General features: G+C 57.0%; 3 protein-coding genes across 3 annotated transcripts; all 3 read left to right on the top strand.

Moving 5' to 3' along the window:
• The first annotated feature begins 235 nt into the window (after nucleotides 1-235).
• On the top strand, nucleotides 236-3,095 carry BJ171DRAFT_26064 (uncharacterized protein). Its single transcript, XM_053106773.1, has 4 exons — nucleotides 236-352; nucleotides 430-2,584; nucleotides 2,738-2,861; nucleotides 3,026-3,095. The coding sequence occupies exons 2-4, from the start codon at nucleotides 480-482 to the stop codon at nucleotides 3,044-3,046; spliced, it is 2,250 nt and encodes a 749-aa protein (XP_052961887.1). The 5' UTR covers nucleotides 236-352; nucleotides 430-479; the 3' UTR covers nucleotides 3,047-3,095.
• On the top strand, nucleotides 2,863-4,087 carry BJ171DRAFT_537024 (uncharacterized protein). The gene is made up of 3 exons (XM_053112862.1): nucleotides 2,863-3,423; nucleotides 3,497-3,657; nucleotides 3,734-4,087. Exons 1-3 carry the CDS (start codon nucleotides 3,319-3,321, stop codon nucleotides 3,816-3,818), a joined length of 351 nt encoding a protein of 116 aa, XP_052961886.1. The 5' UTR covers nucleotides 2,863-3,318; the 3' UTR covers nucleotides 3,819-4,087.
• A 10,375-nt stretch (nucleotides 4,088-14,462) lies between these two features.
• Nucleotides 14,463-15,739, top strand: BJ171DRAFT_590032 (uncharacterized protein; the record flags this gene model as incomplete). Its single annotated transcript, XM_053114472.1, has 2 exons — nucleotides 14,463-14,489; nucleotides 15,317-15,739. The coding sequence occupies 2 exons, from the start codon at nucleotides 14,463-14,465 to the stop codon at nucleotides 15,737-15,739; spliced, it is 450 nt and encodes a 149-aa protein (XP_052961885.1).
• Between the last annotated feature and the right edge of the window lie 3,446 nt (nucleotides 15,740-19,185).

Below are 19,185 nucleotides of genomic sequence, written 5' to 3'. Positions count from 1 at the left end.
ATTCGGGCCGGCCGTATGCCGTTATGAAATCGTTGATCCACTTCGCGAAGACAAGGTAGTCATTATCCAGCATGCGGGCTTCTGGGCGGTGGTATGCCGAGAACATCAGAGGCATGACGAGGCAGAGAATGAAGCGAGGGGGGGGGGGCGAGGCGGCGGTTAAGGGAGCCCAGCTGTCCAGGGTCCATGGATGGTCTGGCTCCATGAGCGGATCTGGCGCCAGCAGGCTTGATGTCTCGCACTGCCAGACCAAGCCGCTGACCCATGTTGCCAGCTCTTGAATCGGCCTCGCCCAGCTTTTGACCCCTTCCATATCCGGTTCTTTGGTTAACGGTGTAGGAGACACAAACAGGCAAGTGTGAGGCAGGATATCGGCGAACATAGCGGTTATGAAGTGGTCTGCTTGGCTGACTTTGTTGAATACTCTAGACGACGGAGCACCGCTCGGCCAGACTGACTCTGGAAGTGTAGAGCCAACCATGCCGGCCCCATTTGCGTCTCCGCCGTTCGATGGACCGTCCACCCAACTCGTCCAGAGCGGCATGGTGTCAACAACGCAGATCGTCGAGGGTACAGGCTCGTCGAATATCGAGCACGTTGTTTCAACTCAACCAGTTATCCCGGCTGATGAAGCTTCGAGCTCTGTCCCTCTCATCCATGAAAACATCTCGCGGACCCATCAGTCGATGCTTTCGCCGATTCGAAGCCCCGCGTTTCATATTCCCGGCGGCAGCCGCTCCAAGATAAAGAAGGCTAGCCCGGCCGACCTCCTAGGGGAAGGCGCCGATGTATTTGATGAATATGAATCGACACAAACGAAGAGCGAGCAGGGTTCGTCAAAGCTGATACTTCCATCGCCTGATCTGCTGGACGATCGCGGCTCAGGAGCCAACCGAGCGACAAGTCTTCACAGCAGCGAGCCTCAAACCCAGCCTCTGCAGCCCCAACATGACATTGGAAGCTGGCCAGACGAGGGTTTTGTCCAGAACAACTTGACCGAAACCGGATTGGATCTGGAGCCAACTCTCTTGATCGAGGCGGACTTGGACGGATTCCTGTCGTCCAGATCCGCCAAGAGCGGGCGGAGCGTCCATGCCACGCCAGACCCTGCGATAGCAAACGAACGAGGGGCTCTGCTACATGGCGATCCTGGCGATGGCAGAACGAATGGGCCAAATCCAAACGAAGAAGCCCAGCCGGATGCTGATATCGGTGTCGATCGTGTCCAGAAGAACAATGCCCCAGTCCAAGCTGACGATGGCATTGACTCGATTGCACACCGGGCAGAAGAGATTCCAGGCCAAGTTGATCCACATGCTCTGTCTGACACACCTGGCGGGGTGTGGATGGGCTCGGAAACGGAAAGTACGACCGTTCCCATGAACATGGCCCTCCATCTGGCCGCGGAGAGGACGTCAAATAACCGGATCACCAATCAGGTCGCTGATTCGTGCGTCGCCGCCCAATCAAACTGTCACCATGCACAAGATGCCTTGGCATCATTTGCTGATATTCACGATACTGGTGACGGTCAAGACTCTGCTGCCAAATCGAGAAACAAGAGCGTTCAACGAAACAGCCCTTCATCCAGCCCAAACCCAAACCATTCGTCAGTGTCCGAGCGGCAGAATTCCAGCACGAGTGATGGTGCGACACTATCGGCTCATCAGTCAAGCACACCCGATGTTATCAACGAGTCAAAAATTTCGGATGACAAGACGGACAATGAGGTGCATCGTGTTTCTCAGTCCAGCTTTCAGTATTCAGTGCCTCCAGTGAACGCAGAAGCCGAATCATTCCGCGGAAATTCACAGAGGGGCCAAGCAAAGAAGCGTTTGGCAAAATCTGCAATCTCAGGTCGTCGAAAGGTGCCTGGTAGGTGGGATGAGATTTCCGATTCGGTAATTCTTTCCGAGCCCTCGGTGGTCCTCGAACATCGAGCAGCAGCAAGGGCTGTCTCTTGGCGGACAAGTTCATCAACAACAACCAACACCCGAAGTAGTCGAAGTAGTCGAAGTAACAGCAAGACATCCGAAGTTTTTGGCAAATCAACCGCTGTCGAAGACGAGGAGCAACGGGTATCAGAGCTCTGGGCCTCACACTCGATCAGCCAGGCCCCAGACACAGCTACACTGAAAATAGACGACATTGCCGAGATGGGTTCATATTCGGAAGCGAAGGAGGCAGCCGAGAACATCGAGAATGTGACTGAAGAGGAGCAGGCCTCAGTTCATATCACACGAAATGGCGCCAGCGACAGCTCGGAAGGCCCACAGCACGAGACTTTGTCGCAATATACCCCTGCCCTGACAGTGTCCTCGACACTGAGATCAGTGTCCACTGCTCAAAGCGAGGGTGATGCAAATGCCACTCTGACTCTGGGCAAAACTCGGAAACGCAAGGCTCGAGACATCTCAACAGCAGCTCGACAGTCAAAGCGAATAAGGGACCGCAGCAACCAAGAAAGTGCCTCTCAGAGAACACTGCCCCGTGGAAACTCGGGTCTGTTAACGGACGAGGAGCAGAATCAGCAAGCCATTATGAACCCCTTGAGCAGCCAGTCGGTACAGCAGTCGCAAGATAGGTGTGTAGCCTTCCTATCCATTAGTCCTGGATGATCTAGAACATATTTTTGACGACAGTGTCAGAGCCTGTAACGAATGCATGTCGCAGGCGGGATGAAGAATGGGGTAAGCCATAGTTGATTAACGAGAATGTGGTCAACTCAAAATTACAGCTGGACGAGCTCGGTTCGAGCGCAGCGATCGTGGACATACGGCACGGATGATGCAAAGGCGATTCACACAGATATAGCTCCAAGTGTCATGTTTACTGGAATCGATGATGAGTCACGTCGGGCGGTGAGTGGCGAAAATACTCCGGATGCATGTGTGTTGGGGGGGGGAAACGTGGTGGTATATTCTGAACCTGAAGCGATCGACTTGGCTGGGCTTAATTTAGATCGTAGAGGATCTTGGTGGACGAGTCGCAGATTCATGGGAAGACTGCACACACCTGGTCACAGACAAAATACGACGCACAGTGAAGTTTTTATGTGCGCTTTCCGCTGGTCGGAACATTGTCAGTATCCGGTGGCTCGACGATTCAAAATCAAAGGGCTACTTTGTGGGTAAGAGTTCGGCGATTGCTGGAAGATAAATGATGCTCCATCTTGAGCGATGAGTATGATGACTTGGAGACAGCCATAGTGACGACTACGACGCTCAACTGGCAGACGAAAAGAAGTTCATTTTACAAGATAAGGAAGGCGAGAAGGCCCATAGTTTCTCGCTGAGGTCTTCCCTTGCACAGACTCAGATGCATCCAAGTTCGCTGATGAAGGGGCTGCAGTTCTATGCAACAAAAAATATTAAACCTGCGGAAGACGAGCTGAGGGAGATTGTTAGCGCATCGGGCGGCACGGTAAGGTGGAAGTAATGGCGACCGCAACGATCAACATAGTGATGGCCCACTAAATCCGTACATCGTGTCTCAGATGATACAGCGAGTCGATGAATCCCCAGACGAAAATACCATCGTCTTGGGCTGCCATGAAGACGAGGAGGAGTGTCAAGCACTTGCTCAGAAGGGATGGACGATCCACACCAACGAGTTTGTGATGACTGGCATTTTGCGGCAGAGAGTGGAGAAGGAAAGGTAAGAATCTGGAAGTCATTATCTGGATGGGAGACACAGCAACGGAAGCCAACGAGCTGATAAATATCTGGTCTAGATATCACCTCTCGCTACCGAATCGACGTGCCAACCCACCGGCAAGCTCACAGCGCCCAAGGAAGGCATCGAGGAAACACAGTTGAGGAGAATGAGACTCTGCACGGATATACTGTGTTATGTGTTGGATAATGGGCAGAGGCAACAGTGCGTCATTGAGAGTTTTCGGATCATTGGAAACATCTCTCTTGATATGGAATACAACACCGAACTGTAATGAACGAGGGACGGACCGGGGACGGGACATGGGACAATCGGGGCACGGGCGAGCGGAGCGGGCAAGGCAGCGTGGGAACGGAGGTGTATTCAGACAGGCTGGTCAGCGGAGTAGGCAGGAAGGCGAGATGAACAGAAGACTCGTCTTGCTGGGTCCTTCCAGTGCTGGGGCTTCACCCTTTATATATCGTGAGAACCCAGCAAACCGCAGTGGGGGTAGTGGTGGGGAGCCTCCTCGCTCGCGTGTACGACCCAGCCCTCGCGACATGTGGCGATTGGACCGAGTCGTCACATCACTCCCCCCTTCACCGACTGCGAGACCTGGATACCGGCTTTGGCTTGTCCGGGTATCGCTGGTGGAACTCCTCCACCAGCTCCGGAGCGTTCATCACATTTGCGGGCGATTCCCAGGTGGATTCCGACATTGGGTATCCTTTCCAGGATACCAAGTAAAGCATCCCACGACCTTGTTTCTTCGAGTCCAATATTTCTTCGACCTCATACTCGATATTGCCCTCGACTTCAACTGGTGGTGGGGGTGGGATGATACGATTGGGGATGAGTGGGGTCACGTGGGGGTCTAGCAGTGACACATGAAATACCGGATGAATCCGGAAACGTGGTGGGAGTTCCAATTCGTAGGCAACGTCGTTGATCTTCCTCTTGATCTTGTACGGACCAATGCGCTTGTAGTCCAACTTGTCGGAGGGGCGAGTGGTCTTGATGTTGAGGCGGCGCAACCAGACTTGGTCACCCGGGGAGTACTCGGGTGCCTCCGCTCGCCGCAGGTCCGCGTAGTACTTGTAACGCTCCTGGGAGTCGCGGAGGTTCGCAGTCAAGTACTCCCTGATATTGCCAATGAGTATGGCGTGTGACTCGGCAGCCGGATTGATTGACCCGACAGGCTGGTTCGGCAGCCGGATTGATTGACCCGACAGGCTGGTGCACAGAGAATCTAGGATGAAGACCGTAGTTAGCGTAGAATGGTGCGACCCCGGTCGACTCGTGAGCTGCGTTGTTGTATGCAAACTCGGCCAGTGGAAGGAGGTCCACCCAATTGTCTTGTCGGTAGGAGGTGTAGCATCGGAGGTATTGTTCAAGGACCTGGTTCACACGCTCCGTTTGACCGTTGGACTGGGGGTGGAACCCAGACGAGAGGTTGGTTGTTGTTCCGAGCAGTTCAAGGAACCTGTCCCAGAAACGAGAGGCAAACTGGGGGCCGCGATCAGATACGACTGAGTCGGGCAACCCGTGCAGTCGCACAACCTCGCGAAGCACCAACGTGGCTGTGTGCTGGGCGGTGATCGTCTTGGCACACGCGATGAAGTGTGCTATCTTCGCCAGACGGCACACAACCACCAGAATCGAGTCGAATCCTTGGACAGGTGGGAGGTCCGTCACAAAGTCCATGGAGATGGACCCCACGGTCGTTCCGGGATCGGGAGGGGCATCAGCAGACCGCTTGGAGCATGTCGTGGGGTCTTGGCTCGAGCGCAGGTGTCGCACGACCGAACATAGTCGGCGACCATCTGCCTCATACCTGGCCAGGTGAAATCGCGGGAGAGTAGCTTGAACGTCTTGTTGATTCCAAAGTGGCCGGCCAGGGGGTTGTCGTGGTACTCCTGGAGCAGGCGGAGCTGTTCCCCATTGTTGGTGACCGTTGCCTTGGGCGTGGTGCCGGTATTGGCGGGGATGTGGCGGTCCGACACGGTGGTTGTTGGTTCCACGATGTCGTCTGGGTTTGCGTCGGAGTCGTCGCGGTGCTTGTCGGAGTTGTCGGGGTTGTCGGAGTTGTCGCGGTTCGTGTCGGAGTTGTCGCGACGCGTCATGGCTGCGAGGATCTGCTCAGGTCGCAGGAGGGGAGCTTCGATCCGTGCATGACCCCCTCCCTCCTCAAATCCGTGCTCGGCACGGCGAGACAGTGCGTCTGCCTTGGCATGTGTCTTACCCGGCCGATAGGAGACCAGAAAGTCAAAGTCCGAGAGGAACATCGACCAGCGGGCCTATCGCCCGTTGAGGGCACGTGACTCCATGAAATACTGGAGGTTGCGGTGGTCCGAGAACACTGTGATCTTGTGCGGTGACCCAATGAGGAAGTGCCTCCAGCGCTTAAGAGCGTCCACGATCGCCAGTAACTCCTTGTCGTGCACATCGTAGCGGCTCTCTGCTTGTTGCAGCTTCCGAGAGTGGAATGCCACTGGATGTAGCATACCACTGTCGTCAGGCTGCGAGAGGACCGCTCCGATGGCATAGTCGGATGCGTCCGTTTCCACGACGAACGGCGCATCCAGGCGGGGATGTGCGAGGACAGGGGCGGAGGTGAATCGACTCTTGAGCTTGTCAAACGCGGCTTGTGCTTGAGGGGTCCAGTTGAACGGCACGTCCTTCCCCGTGAGCGCGTTCAAGGGGATTGCCAGCGACGAGTAGTCCTTGATAAATTGACGGTAGAAGTTGGCAAAGCCCAGGAAGCGCTGTACACCTTTGACAGTGTGCGGGGGGGTTCCACTCGACAACGGCCTTGACCTTCGACGGGTCCATCTTCACATGGCCGGTGGTGACCACGAATCCCAGGAACTCGACCTCTTGTTGGTCGAACATGCACTTCTCAGGCTTCGCGGACAGGCCATGGGTTCGCAGACGCAGCAGGACTTCCTTGACGTGTTCTTCATGCTCATCCTGGGAGTTGGAGAACACCAGGATGTCATCGAGGTAGACCACCACAAAGATGTCCAGCACATCCCTGAACACGTCGTTCAGGAAGTGCTGGAACACGGCGGGGGCGTTCGTGAGTCCGAATGGCATCACGAGGTACTCGAACAGCCCGAATGGAGTACGAAAGGCTGTTTTCCATTCATCTCTCTGGCGGATGCGTACGAGGTTGTACGCTCCACGCAGGTCGATCTTGGTAAACACCTTTGCCCCACTGAGCCGTTCGAGTAGTGTCGGGATGAGGGGAAGCGGGTAGCGGTTTCGGACCGTAATCTTGTTGAGGTTTCGATAGTCGACACACAAGCGGAGGGTCCCATCCTTTTTCTTCACAAAGAGGATTGGCGATGCCGCGGGAGACTTGGACGGACGGATGAACCCCTTCGCGAGGTTCTCGTCCAAGTACTCCCGCAGGGCCTTGGATTCGTCTGCGGCCAGGCTGTATATAGGCCCAAAGGGCGGTACTTCACCTGGGACGAGGTCAATTGGGCAATCGTAGGGGCGGTGCTCCGGGAGACGGTCCGCTTCGCGCTTCGAAAAGACATCGGCGAACTCCGAGTACTTCTCAGGAAGTTGGTTGGGCTCAACAGGTGCGCCAGACGACGCAGCGACGACTTGGCTCATCGGGAATTGAATAGTCCCAGAAACCCAGTCGAATCCTGGGTTGGCCTTACGGAGCCACGGGAGGCCGAGGACGACGGGGGCATGCGGGCAACGCATTACGTCGAACACGAGAGACTCGGCACTGTCTCCCACGTGCACAGCGATTGGTGCTGTCTCCTCCGTGATTGAGGGGAGCATGCTTCCGTCGATGGCCACCGCCGACATTGGCGCAGCCTTGGGGCGAAGCGGCAGATTGACATCGTGGGCGAACGTGGGATCGACGAAGCAAGTCGTGCTGCCACTATCGACCATGGCCACCGTGGGCACGAGAAGGTCCTCGTGGGCGAGAGAGGCTGAAACAAGGAACAGGCTGGTGTTGGGGGTGCCAGATGCGGCGGCCGAGATGGCATGCGGGCAGGTCCCCAAGGAGGTGTCAGCAATCCTTGGGATTGGGGGAGGTGCGTGCTGGTCGGCGGGGAGAGTGGAGGACTCGGCAGACTGGGGGGAGGCAAGGTTGGGGTCGGGCTTGATGGGAGACTGATTGGTGTGCTTGGTGGTGGGCCAGGGGACGGGCTTGTGGTGAGGACGCGTGCTTTCCCACGGTCCGTCGTGCTGGTCGTCCGTTGGGGACAGGCACGCGTCACCCTTGTTGGCGCTTCCCACGCTACCGCCCAGGGTCGGGTGCGTGCTTGGTTCGGAGGACCGAGGCGTGACAGGGGGGAACGGCGGTCGATCAGGCGGGTCATCGGTGGAAGTTGGTAGACGGGAGATGGGAGACGAGGGAAGTTGACTGGGGAGCGGGCGGACTGGAGGAAGTTGAGAGCGCAAATTTGGGGTGGTCGTGGAAGCTGCTGCGGTAGCAGTGTGCTTCATGGGAACAGTAACGGGAATAGGGGCCTTTGGGAACATTGAGGATGATCCCTTAACAACGAGTTTATTGTTGTCATTGGTGTGCCCCAGGGCAGTGGCCCTTAGAGACCCTGGCGCGAGTCGTTTCCCTGGTTGTTGAAGGGCTTGCGGTTGGGGCAGGACTTGATGTAGTGGCCACTGTCACCGCAGTAAAGACAGAGATTGTCGGCACGACGGAGACGGCGTTCAGCTTCGCGGTCCGTGGGAACAGGGGCGTCGACTGGCTGAGTCTCTCTGGGCGCGGGAGGGAAGGCTTCGGTAGTCGGTGGGCGGGCAATGCTGGGAGTGGTCCTGTAACAAACGGTGTTGGCGGCTTCCATTCGACGCTGGTGAATGCGGGCATCGAGTCGGGTGGCGACCTCGATGAGCTCGGACAAAGTGTCAGGCAGTTCGCCCCGGATGGCGAGCATGTCCTTGACGTCGTCTGTCAGATCACGGGATCAAGAGGAGATCAAAAGAAAAAGATAGAGAAGGGTTTTATTGATCTTAGCGAGGCTAGGATCTAGAGTCAAGTGTGTCTGGGGTCGAAGGTGATGACCAGAAACATGAGCGGGTGAAGGCGGGCTATTTATCTGTCTGGCGGTCCCGGAGGCGAAGCCTGCCGCAGCGGGGGCGAAGCAGCGGAGGCGGCGGGACAGCAGCCAGGCAGCAACGGCTAACCGGAGAAACATGTGAAAGTCTGACAAATGCTCGGTGGCTGACAAATGCGGGTGACACAGCGTCTGACTAATGCATGGTCGATGACAAATGCAGGGAAAACAGAGCGGCGTGTGCAACATGAGAGCAAGGAAAAAGGAAAGGCGTCACAGGACAAAGGAAAAGGAAAGTGTGCGACGCAAACAGTGACACAAGTGCGACGGTGCAGCTAGGCGGGCAGAGCGATCTGTGACATCCCCCCCAGAAAAATTGTGCTCAAGTCAAACCATCAATTTTTCGATCCCGAGTTGCGTTGCACTTGTGCTTGGCAAAGGTCGATCAGTGTGTCCATTTCCGGAAGGTTGCGGTTGCGGCTGAGGAAGTCGTGGATATCTGCGAGTCCTCCATCCAAGAGTTCGGCCAGTGGTGCCCACGAGTCGTAAGATGGGTCGTATCCCTGCCAGCGGAGCAAGAACTCGTGTCGATATCCAGGAAGTCGACGTCGTCGGTTGATCCTGTGTCCAATGATCGCTTCGAACACTGATTCGTCGTTGTGGTTGGGTCCGGGTTCATCAAACACAAGTTGGTCGGTCGATGGTGTGTTGTAGGGGACGAGGGCGGAAGCGGGGAGTTCGGTTGTAAATCGGAGGGTCCTCGGGAGTCGAAGTCGATATCCAGTCGTTCCGATCTTCTCGATGATCTTGAAGGGTCCCAAGTACGGCATCCGCATCTTGGAGGGTGTGACGTCGTCCGTGCTGAAGTGATACGCGGTCGTGTCGATCAGGACTTGGTCGCCAATGTCGTAGCTGATATCGCGTCGATGTCGGTTGGCGTAGTACAGGGCCCGGTCCTGGGCCTTGCCGATGTTGTCCGAGACCAAGTCCAGAGTCGCTTGCATCTCCTCGATCGACTGTGCTGCAGGGTTGGACTCGGCGATGATGTCGGTGTTGGCAGGAGTGCGAGGATGCTGACCGTGCATCAGGAAGAAGGGCGAATGTCCAGTCGAAGCTGAGCTGTGTGAGTTGAGCGCGAACTGGATGTATGGCACTTGATCGATCCAGCGGGAGCCGAGGGCCAGAGTCGAACAGCGGATGGCCTCGGCGACGGTTGCCACAAAGCGTTCGACTTGTCCGGCGGCCTCGTGGTGGTGGGCAAAGGCGATCCGGAGTTCGGTCTTGAGCAGAGTGTTAAGTCCTGTCCAGAAGGCCGACCGGAAGCGTGTGTCGTGATCCGAGATGAAAGTGCCGGCGAGTCCAAAGTGCACAAAGACATCGCGGAAGTACTGGCGGGCGACGTCTTCGGCCGAGTCGGTCTTGTTGCCAGGAACCAGGACGACGTACTTGGTGAGGGAGTCGACAAAGATCGTGATCGAGTTGAAGGTGCGTCCCGAGAGTGAGTCCGTGACAGGCGGGAGTCCGAGGATGAAGTCGAGGGCGACAGTGTCCATCTTGCGGGTGGCCACAGGGATCCGGGAGAAGTGACCGTATGCTTGTTGTCGTCGGATCTTGGCTCGCTGGCAGATGTCGCAGTGCGAGACCCACTCGGCAATGTCCTTGGACATGGCGGGCCAGTAGTAGTGTGTCGAGATGGCCTTGTAGAGCGTGTTGGTGCCGGGGTGAGCTGCACAGACAGAGTCGTGGTGGTCCTTGATGATCGAGATGCGGAGGTCCTTGCCGGGGATGCAGATGCGGGTCGAGTCGAAGTAGAGAATCCCGTGTCGAAGTGAGAAGCGGTGCAGCTGTGCCTTCATCCACGGCTTGAGTCCGTCGGTCGAGTTGTCGCGGAGGACCGAGATCAGTGCTGACAGGATCGGGTCGGAGCTGTACTGAGTGCGGATGGTGTCCAAGAGATCGTCGGGCGAGGGTCCGAGGTTGACAATCGCGTTGATGATCGAGACTTGGACGGCCTTGGAGATGGCTGTCGGTGTGCGCGAGAGCACGTCGGCGACCTTGTTCCACGAGCCGGGGATCCACTGGATCTCGAGGTCAAAGTCCAGCATCGTGTCGATGGCTCGCTGTTGGCGCTTGTTGAGGGTCTTGGAGTCGAGGATGTGCTTGAGCGCCTTCTGGTCGGTGTGGAGGAAGACTTTGCGGCCGACGAGGTAGTTCTTGAACTTGTCGAGGTGGCGGGTGATCGACAGCAGCTCGCCGTTGTAGGGCGAGTAGTTGAGTTCGGATCCGTGCAGTTTCTGCGAGTTGAAAGCGATGGGGCGCACCGTGCCGGATCCGTCCATGTCCTGCCCGATCCATCCACCAATCGATGCGCTTGACTCGGACCAGTCGGTGAAGAGGTGAATGTCCTTGTCCGGGTTGACCATGTGCAGCGACTGAGGCGAGAGCAACTTGAGCTGCTCGAAGGCGGCGATGGCGTTGTCGTCCCAGACGACGGACTTGGTCGAGTTGGCGGAGCGGGTGGTGATCAGAGTCGAGAGTGGACCGGCGAGGGCAGCGTAGCCAGGGACAAAGCTCATGATGGTGTTGGTCAAGCCGAGGAAGCTGCGGAGTTCGTGTTCGGTCGTTGGTCGCGGGTAGTTCTTGATGGCGTCGATGCGCGAGGGATGCACTTGGATGCGTCCTTCGCCGATGATGAAGCCGAGATAGGTGACGGTCGAGTTGAAGAACGAACACTTCTCGGGTCGGATCTTGAAGCCGTGTCGGTGGATCTTGTCGAGGACCAGTTCGATGTGGCGGATGTGCTGGTCCTCGTCCTCGGATGCGATCAGGATGTCGTCGATGTAGACGAACACAAAGTCGTCGATGAACTCGCGGAAGATGTCGTTCATCGCGGCTTGGAACACGGAGGGACTGTTGGCGAGGCCGAAGGGCATCACAAGCCACTCAAAGTGGCCGTACTTGGTCCTGAAGGCCGTCTTGGGGGTGTCGGCGTCGGCAATGCGGATCTGGTGGAATCCGCGTTGCAAGTCGAGCTTGGAGAAGACACGGCACTTGGACAGGCGGTCGATGATCTCGCGCATGTTGGGCAGCGCGGTGCGGTCCTTGACGGTGATCTTGTTGAGGGCGCGGAAGTCAAAGACGAGTCGGAACTTGTCGCCCTGCTTGACCCAGAAGATCGGTGCGCCGAAGGGCGAGACGGACTTGCGGATGTGGCCGATCCGGAGCAATCGGTCGAGTTCGTCTTTGAGACGAGCGAGTTCTTCGGCCGACATTTGGTAGAGCGACGACCAGGTTGGCTTGGCAGAGTCGTCGAGTCGGATGTTCATGTCGATGCCGGGTCGGTGAGGCGGGAGTTCCTTGAGTTCGTTGAAGGCATCGCGGTACTTTGCGATGATGGATCGGTGTTCGGGGGTCAGTGGTTCGAGGACACGGGCAAGTTGGGCAACGGGGTCGTAGGGTTCAACAGCAACTGTATTCAAGTCACTGCTCAGAGTACAAACATACACGGCGCCGGGAGTCGAAGCCAGTGCGTTGATCTGCTGGGTCGACATGTGGTACTGGGATCGGAGTTCGAGGGTCGTGAGTGGCATTCCGGTGTCGGGTCGCGATGCCGTCCAAGTGTGGTGCTTCCCGTCGATCGAGAACTTGATTCGGTTGGAGGGCCAGTCGATCTCGGGGTTGGTCTGGTCGAGCCAGTTCTTGCCGAGGATAACGTCCCAGGTGAGTGGCGCGGTGAAGAGGTTGATGCGGGCGTGGTAGTCGTGGATGGTGAGGTCGACGGGATCGGTGACGGAGGACGGGAAGGACTTGCCGTTGGGCATCGTGACGGCGTTGGCGGTGGTCTTGGTTCGAAGGTCGAGGGTCGAGGCGAGGGTCTCGGAGATGTGCGAGTTGGTCGCACCAGGGTCGATGAGGACGGTGATCGGGGAGCCGTTGAGGGTGGCGTCGATCACAAGCAGTCCCTTGCCGTGGTTGGCGGCAATGCGGTGGGGTTCGTCGATGAGAGAGTTGATCAGGTGAGGTCCGGTGGCGAGAGTCAATAGTTCAGCGTCGGGGGTCGGAGTCGGATGGCGGCAACTCGCCGGGTCCTTCAGAGGTCGTAGTATCCAGGGGTTGCCGCCTCGTCGTTTCCCTGATCTTCGTAGAAGGTGGCCTGGTCGGCGGTCTCGACGATGGCGTTGATGCGGGGCTGGTTCAAGGGACACTGCGAGGCGATGTGGCCGAACTTGCGGCAGCGGAAGCAGCCTCCGTTACGGCGGAGGTACTCCTTCTCGCGGTCGGTGAGCTTCTTGATCGGGCGCATGTCGACGTTGTCGAGGTCCATGGCGTTGGGGTCACGTGCGGGAGGCTGGGTCGGCTGGAAGGCGGGACGAGGAGGACGGACCATTGGGCGGAACTGCGGCTGACCAGGTGGAGCGCGGAAGAGAGGAGGTCGCTGGAACTGGAGCTCGCGGAAGGGTTGATCGCGGAACTGAGTGCGAGCGGGCTGCTGCATCAGGGGTTGCGATTGACCCATAATGGACTCGTATCGCTCGGCGAGGGCCATGGCATCTTCGAGGGTGGCTGTGTTGGAGTCAAGCTTCCATTCGACTTCGATGCGCACCCTGTGCTTGAGCTTGGTGAGGTAGCGCTGCAGGTTCTGGCGGTTGTTGCTGAAGTGGGGCAGCTCGAGGAGGAGATCGCGGAAGCGAGAGTTGAACTGCTCGACGGAGCCGGTGTGGCGCAGTGCTTCGAACTCATCCTCGGTGGTGCGCAGCGAGGTGGACGGAAGGAAGGTGTCGCGGACGAGGGACAGGACGGCGGCCGGGGTCAGGTTGTCGAGTTGCTTGCCCTGGGACCAGAGGCGCCACCAGGTCTTGGCCTTGCCCTTGAGGTTCATGGCGACGGTGGCGACAGCGGTGGCGTCATCGAGACTGTGGAAGGCAATGTACTCGGTCATTGAGAAGACAAACTCGTCAACGACAGCAGCCTTACGCTCGCCAGTGAAGGCGTCGGGGAGCGGGATCTTGGGACGCTTGAAACCGGGAGGGACCGTGGGGAGATTCGGCTGGGCAGTCAGGGCGGAGAGGACCAGGGCGCGGTCCTCGAGCGATAGTTGTTCAAGGGCCTGGAGACAGGCATTGACGGCGGGATCGTCCGATGCTACCATGTCAGATCACGGGATCAAGAGGAGATCAAAAGAAAAAGATAGAGAAGGGTTTTATTGATCTTAGCGAGGCTAGGATCTAGAGTCAAGTGTGTCTGGGGTCGAAGGTGATGACCAGAAACATGAGCGGGTGAAGGCGGGCTATTTATCTGTCTGGCGGTCCCGGAGGCGAAGCCTGCCGCAGCGGGGGCGAAGCAGCGGAGGCGGCGGGACAGCAGCCAGGCAGCAACGGCTAACCGGAGAAACATGTGAAAGTCTGACAAATGCTCGGTGGCTGACAAATGCGGGTGACACAGCGTCTGACTAATGCATGGTCGATGACAAATGCAGGGAAAACAGAGCGGCGTGTGCAACATGAGAGCAAGGAAAAAGGAAAGGCGTCACAGGACAAAGGAAAAGGAAAGTGTGCGACGCAAACAGTGACACAAGTGCGACGGTGCAGCTAGGCGGGCAGAGCGATCTGTGACATCGTCGTTCAAGCCACCGTAAAACTTGGCAATGCGGGCGGCCTCGTTCCAGTGGATGTCAGCCTGAAGGAGCTGGAAGTCCGATGCGTAGACTGATGCGGGCTTGCGTCCTTGCACTAATTTCATCATCGAGGCTTCAGCTCTCATTTCGGCATGAGGATCCCCATAACGAGCCTCGAGGTGAGTGCGAAACTGGGCAAAGTTGCGGAGCAGAGGGCTTTCTAACTTGACAAGGCTTGCAAACCAGTCGGAAGGGGGTCCGGAGAGGAGTGTGCCAACCAGGCCCACTCTGTGGGCATCGGTGGGGTAGCGGGGCTCATGAAGGGTGAGGACAATATTGACCTCAGTCAAAAACGAACGAAGCTGGTGGCGATTCCCATCAAACGGTTCAGAGGTAACAGATGATGGGTCGATTAGAAAAAAGAATATGAACATGGATATACGGTTTCCCCTGTTGTAACCTTCATACTGGATGTACAAAACGGGAGATACATTGGACACGAAGCAGTGATACGATTGATCGCGACTATATGAATATCATAAAGTCATTGGAGCGAGGATCGAAATGATATTGATGGGTGATGAGAAACAATCGAGTCGGTTTTGCGATCATAATCGACTTCTTTTAGTTTGAGATCGCACCTGAAATATGATGTTTGTCAGAGCGAGGATTCTTGATTATACATTATCCAAGGAATGAAGAAGTTGCAGAATGACAAATAAAGTATTGTGGAAGTTCAAAAGTGCGATTCGCCCATGCTTCGTGAGCTTAAGGATAAAATGCCGTGATCAATATAATGTGTCGAATCGCCCACCAACATTCAAATAATTTGCAGCTCCGAATTTGACCTGATGTCTGAAAGTAGGGTGAATTTTGATTCACAAGTCCACCGAGACGGATGTAGAAATGAGGCTGTAGATTGGAATAAAGGGAGATCAAGCAGCCTCTCTCCTTCATCGACCCTCTCCCTCTCCGCCTCGTCCCGTTCGTCGAGCGTTGCCTCAAGATCGATGCACGTATTATCGAGCTCAACAACGAACTCCGAAACACCGGCCCTGTTTCCTTCGGCACCCAGGCCTTCAACTCCCGACCTCCGTCCTTCCAGCCGCCCGCCCAGGAGCCTCCGGTCCTCTACTCCGAGCCGATGCAGATCGACGCCGCCGTCGTCAGCCGCCTGACCCCCGAGGAGAAGAACCGCCGCTTCCAGGAGCGCCTCTGCTTCCGCTGTGGCAAGCCCGGCCACGTCGCCAAGTCCTGCCCCCTCAAGTCCGGCTCCCGTGCTCCCGCCTCTGGTTCCCGCTTCCCTGGCTCCCGTCCTCAGGCTCCCGGCTCCCGTCCCCGTTCGAAGGCTGTCCGAACCATCGTCTACGATGATGGTGAGGAGGAGCACTTCGAGTCGGGAAACGACCAGGCCCAGGCCCAGATCTAAGTGGTGGCTTAGATCTGGAGCCGTCCCCCCTTCCTCCAGAAGCAAGCGTCGATGGTAAGGAGCATGAGGTAAGTGTCGAGCGCATGGCTATGTGTGGAATGATCAATGTAGTCGGTGGTGGATCGCACTCTGTCAAACCCGCCTCTTCTAAGGGCACATCTGGCTCCCAGATGTCTTTGACAGAGCTCCCGATCTCCACACCACCTGCGAACTTGGTCATCTGCTCGAACCATGCTGCCGACACTGATCTCTGCTCCGAGCCTTCTTCGTGCGTTTCGTCGATTTCTTCGTCTTCTCCCGTTTTCTCCGCTTCTCTTGTTCTCCCTTCTGGTCGCTCCCTCTCTTGCCAACTTCTCGTCGATTCTGGCGCCTCCGGCAACTTCATCGACGAGAGCTTTGTTGACCGCTTCTCGGTCCCCCTCGTTTCCAAATCCACTCCCCTCCCTGTCCAAGGTGTCGATGGCCAGCCACTTTCTTCCGGCCCTATCACTTTTGAGACGGAACCCCTCAATATTGTTCTTGGGGACTACACTCAACACCTTTCCTTTGATGTCATTAAGTCTCCCCACCAACCTGTTATCCTTGGCTATCCCTGGCTGCAGTCCATCGAACCCAGGTTCCACTGGGCTCGTGGACTCCTTTGCCTTCCCCGTCCTGCAAGCCACATCCTCAAGGTTGTGGATGCCTCTTCCCTCCCTTCCGTTTCTTCCGTTTCTCCTTCTCCCCTTCCTCTTGTTGGCGACACACCCAATGTTTTCCCTCGTGCCTCTACCGACACCACTGTGGTGCTCGCTTCTTCGCCTCGCACCGTTTGTACTCGCGAAGATGATCAGAATAAAGTGATCGCTCAACGTTATTCTGATTGTGTTCCGAGTGAGGTGCCCTGTTCCTGTCAGATCACGGGATCAAGAGGAGATCAAAAGAAAAAGATAGAGAAGGGTTTTATTGATCTTAGCGAGGCTAGGATCTAGAGTCAAGTGTGTCTGGGGTCGAAGGTGATGACCAGAAACATGAGCGGGTGAAGGCGGGCTATTTATCTGTCTGGCGGTCCCGGAGGCGAAGCCTGCCGCAGCGGGGGCGAAGCAGCGGAGGCGGCGGGACAGCAGCCAGGCAGCAACGGCTAACCGGAGAAACATGTGAAAGTCTGACAAATGCTCGGTGGCTGACAAATGCGGGTGACACAGCGTCTGACTAATGCATGGTCGATGACAAATGCAGGGAAAACAGAGCGGCGTGTGCAACATGAGAGCAAGGAAAAAGGAAAGGCGTCACAGGACAAAGGAAAAGGAAAGTGTGCGACGCAAACAGTGACACAAGTGCGACGGTGCAGCTAGGCGGGCAGAGCGATCTGTGACATCCCCCCCAGAAAAATTGTGCTCAAGTCAAACCATCAATTTTTCGATCCCGAGTTGCGTTGCACTTGTGCTTGGCAAAGGTCGATCAGTGTGTCCATTTCCGGAAGGTTGCGGTTGCGGCTGAGGAAGTCGTGGATATCTGCGAGTCCTCCATCCAAGAGTTCGGCCAGTGGTGCCCACGAGTCGTAAGATGGGTCGTATCCCTGCCAGCGGAGCAAGAACTCGTGTCGATATCCAGGAAGTCGACGTCGTCGGTTGATCCTGTGTCCAATGATCGCTTCGAACACTGATTCGTCGTTGTGGTTGGGTCCGGGTTCATCAAACACAAGTTGGTCGGTCGATGGTGTGTTGTAGGGGACGAGGGCGGAAGCGGGGAGTTCGGTTGTAAATCGGAGGGTCCTCGGGAGTCGAAGTCGATATCCAGTCGTTCCGATCTTCTCGATGATCTTGAAGGGTCCCAAGTACGGCATCCGCATCTTGGAGGGTGTGACGTCGTCCGTGCTGAAGTGATACGCGGTCGTGTCGATCAGGACTTGGTCGCCAATGTCGTAGCTGATATCGCGTCGATGTCGGTTGGCGTAGTACAGGGCCCGGTCCTGGGCCTTGCCGATGTTGTCCGAGACCAAGTCCAGAGTCGCTTGCATCTCCTCGATCGACTGTGCTGCAGGGTTGGACTCGGCGATGATGTCGGTGTTGGCAGGAGTGCGAGGATGCTGACCGTGCATCAGGAAGAAGGGCGAATGTCCAGTCGAAGCTGAGCTGTGTGAGTTGAGCGCGAACTGGATGTATGGCACTTGATCGATCCAGCGGGAGCCGAGGGCCAGAGTCGAACAGCGGATGGCCTCGGCGACGGTTGCCACAAAGCGTTCGACTTGTCCGGCGGCCTCGTGGTGGTGGGCAAAGGCGATCCGGAGTTCGGTCTTGAGCAGAGTGTTAAGTCCTGTCCAGAAGGCCGACCGGAAGCGTGTGTCGTGATCCGAGATGAAAGTGCCGGCGAGTCCAAAGTGCACAAAGACATCGCGGAAGTACTGGCGGGCGACGTCTTCGGCCGAGTCGGTCTTGTTGCCAGGAACCAGGACGACGTACTTGGTGAGGGAGTCGACAAAGATCGTGATCGAGTTGAAGGTGCGTCCCGAGAGTGAGTCCGTGACAGGCGGGAGTCCGAGGATGAAGTCGAGGGCGACAGTGTCCATCTTGCGGGTGGCCACAGGGATCCGGGAGAAGTGACCGTATGCTTGTTGTCGTCGGATCTTGGCTCGCTGGCAGATGTCGCAGTGCGAGACCCACTCGGCAATGTCCTTGGACATGGCGGGCCAGTAGTAGTGTGTCGAGATGGCCTTGTAGAGCGTGTTGGTGCCGGGGTGAGCTGCACAGACAGAGTCGTGGTGGTCCTTGATGATCGAGATGCGGAGGTCCTTGCCGGGGATGCAGATGCGGGTCGAGTCGAAGTAGAGAATCCCGTGTCGAAGTGAGAAGCGGTGCAGCTGTGCCTTCATCCACGGCTTGAGTCCGTCGGTCGAGTTGTCGCGGAGGACCGAGATCAGTGCTGACAGGATCGGGTCGGAGCTGTACTGAGTGCGGATGGTGTCCAAGAGATCGTCGGGCGAGGGTCCGAGGTTGACAATCGCGTTGATGATCGAGACTTGGACGGCCTTGGAGATGGCTGTCGGTGTGCGCGAGAGCACGTCGGCGACCTTGTTCCACGAGCCGGGGATCCACTGGATCTCGAGGTCAAAGTCCAGCATCGTGTCGATGGCTCGCTGTTGGCGCTTGTTGAGGGTCTTGGAGTCGAGGATGTGCTTGAGCGCCTTCTGGTCGGTGTGGAGGAAGACTTTGCGGCCGACGAGGTAGTTCTTGAACTTGTCGAGGTGGCGGGTGATCGACAGCAGCTCGCCGTTGTAGGGCGAGTAGTTGAGTTCGGATCCGTGCAGTTTCTGCGAGTTGAAAGCGATGGGGCGCACCGTGCCGGATCCGTCCATGTCCTGCCCGATCCATCCACCAATCGATGCGCTTGACTCGGACCAGTCGGTGAAGAGGTGAATGTCCTTGTCCGGGTTGACCATGTGCAGCGACTGAGGCGAGAGCAACTTG

The sequence above is a fragment of the Polychytrium aggregatum genome (assembly GCF_025602895.1).
Source record: "Polychytrium aggregatum strain JEL109 chromosome Unknown BJ171scaffold_108, whole genome shotgun sequence".
NCBI lineage: Eukaryota > Fungi > Chytridiomycota > Chytridiomycetes > Polychytriales > Polychytrium > Polychytrium aggregatum.
Note: the sequence above shows the minus strand (reverse complement) of the source record. Positions and strands in the feature narration are given on the sequence as shown.

Coding starts and splice junctions, on each gene's coding strand:
- BJ171DRAFT_537024 (XM_053112862.1), top strand. CDS start 3,319: ATGCATCCAAGTTCGCTGATGAAGGGGCTGCAGTTCTATGCAACAAAA. Junction 3,424..3,496: donor TTAGCGCATCGGGCGGCACG/GTAAGGTGGAAG, acceptor ATCGTGTCTCAG/ATGATACAGCGAGTCGATGA. Junction 3,658..3,733: donor CAGAGAGTGGAGAAGGAAAG/GTAAGAATCTGG, acceptor TATCTGGTCTAG/ATATCACCTCTCGCTACCGA.
- BJ171DRAFT_26064 (XM_053106773.1), top strand. CDS start 480: ATGCCGGCCCCATTTGCGTCTCCGCCGTTCGATGGACCGTCCACCCAA. Junction 2,585..2,737: donor GTACAGCAGTCGCAAGATAG/GTGTGTAGCCTT, acceptor TCAAAATTACAG/CTGGACGAGCTCGGTTCGAG. Junction 2,862..3,025: donor ATGATGAGTCACGTCGGGCG/GTGAGTGGCGAA, acceptor ACCTGGTCACAG/ACAAAATACGACGCACAGTG.